Raw genomic sequence first — 6,000 nt, 5'->3', positions numbered from 1 at the left:
TTATCTAGAATATTACTAGGTGCGTTCATTTAACAACGTGTTTAAATGAATATAATTTTACACCTTATAAGTTTATATGCTTTAATGAGTCCCCCTATTGTAATCGTACCTTTTTTTTATCCACTCATCAAGTTTCACCACTTCAGCAGAATTTGTTAAAGTATTGTTCTTTTTTCCCATTTTTGAAAGTAGGCGTGGATATAATCTCATTTCGATCATTTTCAATACCAGTATGTCGACGACGCTGTAAAAGCTGCTAACTCCATCCATTGTGGAACGAAAAGGCTTATTGCATGACAAGTTGAAATGTACTGAAATTTTATTTAGTTAGCAGCTTTTCATCATTTTGTTGGAGTAAGTGATTCTGGACAGTAAACATATACTTTTCTTTTACACCATATGCAGAAATCGTCTGCGTCATTAAATGCGGAGCTTTCATCGCATCGTCGACAATCTGAATTTATACTCAAGTTATGATGTTAATGGACTGAACTTTGTTGATCTTAAGCATGTAGACCATCGGCACTTGGTAAAGTATCGGGGAAAAGTATCCAGGTAAAGTATCGATACTTTACTCAGTACTTGGAAAAAAAGCATTGAGTACGAAAAACTCGAGTATTTTTTTAAAAAGTATCGATACGACTCACTCAGTACTCGTATCGCTACACAGGCAACTACATAGACAAGGTGGATATACATATAGGCAAAACCAAAATAAGACGGTGAAACATAGGGCTGAAAATATTAAATATTTTTTCTTCAAATGTGTATTTACTCATTCTATGTAATTTTTCATTACATTTACATATATTATGTGCTCAGTTGATACTTCAAATGTGTATGTGCGCGTTTTGTGTGTATAAGTTTATAATTTTTTTTACATTAAATTAGGAAATTGTGAGAATTGTAAAAAGTATTTTTTAAATTTATTTAATAACATAATCAATCATTCCATCGACTTTTTTTGCATTGCTTTGATGCAATTTTTTTGTTTACTAAAAAACTTAAAAAAACAATTCAAGGCGTTGTTATTGCTGTTTTAGTCGTAATTAATTTTTAAGTATTTTTTTTTTTTTTTTGTTGTTTTGTTCTTTTCATTATTTCGTTGGTGTTTTTAACATTTATACAATTATTTTAAATATATAGGTTGTTACAATGTGCTGCTGTTATTATTGCATTTGGATTTGGAATCCAATGCGAAAAACCGCAAGTGGATTGGTTGTTTGTTTGTTTGTTGCCATTTTCAAACCAGGAACACCTTTTAATAACCAGCCAATTCGGCGAATGTGGAGTCCATTTCGTCGGCGAGCGACTTGTATCTGTCCTTGTTAACGCCCAATTCGTCTGTATGAAACAAAATAAAAGATGTTGAAAAAATATATGAAAATCATTAAATAATTTATATTTATTTACAAAAATTTTTGTGCATACAAAAATGCAAAAACGAGTAAAATATTGAAATCTTAAGTGATATTAATTAATAAAAATTGAAAGTAAAAAAGTCAAAACAGAAAAACATGTGCGGAGAAAATGTGTTAAAAAATTAAAAAAGCTTCATATGTATATTTTGTGATAATTCAAGGCGAATTCAGTACCAGGTGTTGTTATCCCAACAGCTGATTGCTTCTTGATTATTTTCCAACAGCGCCTTGTACTTTAATGTCAGTTAATCGAAGTCAATTAAAATTTTTCTTTTAACTTGACATTCTTCTGCCTGGCGAATTGGTCGAATTCGCTTTGCCACCACCTGATATGGATTCGCCTTGTGATAGTTCGAATATATGCGAATCAAGGCGAATTTAGTACCAGGTGGTGCTATACCTACCATCAGCTGATTGGTTCTCCGTCATATTTTTCACACAACGCTTTGGTATGACAAAAATGCTAATTTTCATTTGACTTGACATTCGTCTGCTCGGTGAATCGGGTTGAATTCGCTTTGCTATCACCTTATATAGATTCACACTGATTACCAACAAACGATTGGTTCGGTTGAATTCGCTTTTCTATTAGGAAATAAATGCAAGGCGATATAACCTCCGAGAAGATTTTAGGCCGTGCTTCTCATCCCATTATGGTCGTGCTCCTTTTAATTTTTCCAACAGATTAGCGAGACGGGACCTACATGTTTTGTGCCGACTTCACTGAGAAGTTTTCATGGCATAAATACGCTCGGAGTATTTGCCAAATCACTGCTGAGAGCGAACCGGCTTATAAAACTTCTTTCTGATTGATAAACCTTTTTTCTAAATATTTGTTTTAATCTAAGAATCTGACGGAACTCGAAGGTGTCCATTGTGAAGAAATTCATTGGGAAACACGGAATCCTGATACTAACCCAGAGGTCTGACTCAAGCATGGATAAAAATTTGATGACGGAAAAACGGCGGCTGGCATCTCTGAAATCTATACCAATGGAATGCTACCCTACTATCTTTCAGTCAGAAATCCATGCAATAGAAGCTTGCGCTAGAGAGTGTCTGCGAAGAGGTTTATTCGCGAGGGGTATCCTTATTATGTCAGACAGCCAGGCAGCCTTATGTGCCTTGCAGTCTTACATAACTACTTCTAGGTTAGTAGATGAATGCATTGCAGTTTTAAATGATTTGGGGGCCAAAAGCAAGGTTTTTTTAGGGTGTGTTCCCGGCCATTAGGGGCATGAAGGTAGTGAACAGGCAGACAATCTAGCAAATTAGGTTTCTATAGCAGATTTTTTTGGTTGAAGTTGATACTTCTAAGAAAAAAGCACGTAAGATTAGACCCCCGATTAAGAACTGGACGAAAATTCAGCATTTGACCAGTAATACATTCTTGAAAAATGGAGATGGGGGGTCTGAGTGAACACATAACATACGTACAAATGACAGGTGAAAAGTAGATAAATAGGAAAACATGGAAGTCTTTAGCCATTAAAGCAGTGAGGAAACTTTAACACACGAGTGCTTAGCGAATGACCAACGAGGCAGATGAACAGCGCGAGTGATGAAGGATATACCTAAAGGGAAAAAGCGAGGTCGCCAAAACTCAGTCAACAATATTTTTGAAAAAAGCGGCTCAGAAACATGACCTGGAACGGTGCTAGGACAAAGGGACAACAGAAGGCTGATAAAAAGTGCTGAAGGGGTCACGGGGTGGGGAACGGGTTTAAAATTTGTAGACGTATTTTTAGTGAACACAAAATACCCAGTTTTAGAGCTGTGTCGTAGACTTGGCAAACATTTATATCACTGGTTTTTAGTCACGGTGACTGAATTTTCACAGTGCAACGCGGCGATTGCTTCGAAGAAATCAGTATCGTCACAGGAACCAATGAGTTTATGATTCGTGCTGAAGCTAAGCAGCACTAGATGTTGCCGTAATCTATGACATTGGCGGCTGTGCAATCGCCCTGGATTGCAGCTGCTTGTAACGGTAAGCTGATAGCTTGATGCTTTATCGGTAACCTTATAACAGCTGGTTCGAACAACCTTATGGGAATCAATGCCATTGATTATTGGCGCCGCTAAGGTCGTAACCGTATCGTAGCTAACCAGTTGGTTTTTGGTTTACCGTCGATAAACAGCTGATTACGTTAGGGATACGACTACAGCTATACGACAAACGGCACCAATGACTCCCGCTTTAGCATAGGAGTTTACTGCGACATCTAGCAGTAGTTAGTAACGCAATTCTAGAACTCGTTGATTCATATTGTCGCATTTAATTGATCTGCTGTGAGTAGAGTCGTGCTTGCGACAAATGCAGAGCGTGGTTGTGAACAGAGGTTTTTTTCTCTTCTATCACAGTTTAGTCACAGTCACAAATAAAAATGGCTGCAACTCAAAAGAAACAGTCAAAGAGAGATCTTACTAATATCGGCCGCTAAAACCATAGAGAATGTCACCAATGAAGTGAAATATTCAATTGCAATCATAAACATTAGGGTGGGATCACTGAAAATTAGAACACTATTGCTATCTTTACAATTTTTTTTGCGTGTACCTAATTGAAATAAGTAAACATATCTACATAAAATTTTAAATAAAGCATATACAAAGCAAAATTGGTGAAGTGTTATATACAAAATATTAAAAATAAATACATATTTACATATAAACAATATTAAACAAAAAATCGATTAAAAATGTTCACCTTTTCTTTTCTATGTTAAAATTTTTACAGTTTCGGACGTCTAATTTCGCTTGATTTTCACGCTTTCGGCATTATTTCTGCTGTTGTTATGTACACAGTAATTTTAAGTATTTGGCTCAGCAGTTGATGGTTAGCAGATATTAAAAGCGCAGCTGACGAGTGTAGCATTACGAAAATAAAATGGTTAAGAAGTTCGAATATTTACAGTGTACTTGGATGATAGGAAGATAGTGAATATGGCAGTTTTGATTACTTTTTTTTGGATTAGGTTGTGGAAAGAATGATAACTATATTTCTGTGATGATTTGTGGTACATATTTTTTTTACAGTGTATGCGTGTAAGGTGGCCAGATGCCAAAAAATTTAAATTTTTCTTAAAATATGTTGTTTGCAATGTAGAATAATGCGAATTGTTTTGGATTTTTGTATACTTTGCAAATGGAAAGCTTTTTCAAACACAACAGCGAATTTTGTTGGTATGTTTTGAATGTGATTCTTATTTTTTTGTTTAAGACTGTACTATGATAAAATTAAAATATGTATATGTATGTTTTTTGTTTTTGTTTTTTAATGAAAATTTATATTTAATATCCAGTAAGTTCGGCAAATGTTGAATCCAAATCATCGCAGATTGCTTTGTATTTTTCTTTCTCATGGAAGAGACGGTCTGCAAAAAGCATTTTAATTTTTTTTAACATATTCATTATATAAAGCATTAATAGCAAAATGTTATAATAAAAAATAAATAAAATAAAAAATATATAAATGAAAAAAAAATAGCGAAATTTTGGCATTAGAAACACTGCGTATTTACAAAAATTTTATAGAAAAAAGTGTTTCTAGCCAAATGCGTACATACTTATATACACAAAATTGTTGAAGCTTGGCGCTCTGTTAATTTTTATTATTATTATTATTTTGAAGCGCCGTACTCGTGAAGAGCATAACAAAAATTAGCTCAACCAAATACAAGTTTTTCTAAATATTTGTTTACACTTGAATAAATTTTACCTTCTAGCCTATCGACTTCCTTTTGCAGGCGTTTCACTTGTTTCTCAGCATGTTCGGCACGTTGTTCGGCTTCCTTCAATTTAACAGCCAAAGTCTTCATTTCACGCTTGAATTCCTCAACACGTTGGTTAGCCTTCTCTTCGGACACTTCCAAGGATTTCAAGGAGTTACCGACGACCTAACAAAGCGTAAAACGTACAAAATGAAAATTAGTTTTTTTACTGGCATGAGAATGTGGTTATTTCAATAATTTTTGAGCTTTAATATCCAACTCCACTTCTCTGTTATTCTTTATTCTGTACAAATAGCAACTTAATGATATTTTACCTTCAATTCTTCCTCAAGTTCCATGATCTTGGCTTCACCGGACCTGACACGATCTTCAGCCACTTCCAACTCGTCTTCAACGAAGGCCAGCTTACGTGATACTTCATCGGATTTGGTATCAGCATCCTCAGCCAACATACGTGCTTCCTTCAATTGATTGGTCAATTGATCCATACGTTCCTCATCCTGTTGTGAACGGTTCTCCAATACTTTGCACATACTAAATGCAGAACATGGAAATTTTCTCTATTAGTATAAGATTTCATTCAAAGCATTAAAAGCTAATGCGAGCCTGTGCCAATCGGTAACCAATTTTTTTTTGGCATTGAAAGCTGCGAACTAAAGTAGTAGTGCACACTTTTGAAAGGCGCAAATATTATGGTTATAAATGGCGCTCGAGCAGGCACGCGTTTCCACAGATATGCGAAAACTGTAACAGGAACAAACACTACCTAGCGAGTTTACGCCGAATACCAATTCCCTTGTCTGGATTTATCTACAACGCAATATTTATCTTTTTTTTAAACTTTT

At 35.0% G+C, this 6,000-nt stretch overlaps 1 protein-coding gene across 2 annotated transcripts in view; it reads right to left on the bottom strand.

Moving 5' to 3' along the window:
* Positions 1-730: 730 nt before the first annotated feature.
* Positions 731-6,000, bottom strand: part of Tm2 (tropomyosin 2) — a 29,228-nt gene continuing 23,958 nt past the window's right edge. The window contains exons 3-6 of one of the 2 annotated variants that reach the window (XR_010953332.1): positions 5,470-5,689; positions 5,143-5,320; positions 4,132-4,798; positions 731-1,344 (exon numbers count right to left, since the gene is read on the bottom strand). Coding sequence is in view for 1 of the 2 variants with exons in the window: in XM_067786556.1 (XP_067642657.1) it covers positions 1,262-1,344; positions 5,143-5,320; positions 5,470-5,689 (481 nt within the window). In the remaining variant the exon portion in view is untranslated. The remainder of the gene's footprint in view (positions 1,345-4,131; positions 4,799-5,142; positions 5,321-5,469; positions 5,690-6,000) is intronic. The other variant, XM_067786556.1, reaches the window with a different exon arrangement.

Source organism: Eurosta solidaginis, chromosome 1 (assembly GCF_040869045.1).
Source record: "Eurosta solidaginis isolate ZX-2024a chromosome 1, ASM4086904v1, whole genome shotgun sequence".
Lineage (NCBI taxonomy): Eukaryota > Metazoa > Arthropoda > Insecta > Diptera > Tephritidae > Eurosta > Eurosta solidaginis.
Note: the sequence above shows the minus strand (reverse complement) of the source record. Positions and strands in the feature narration are given on the sequence as shown.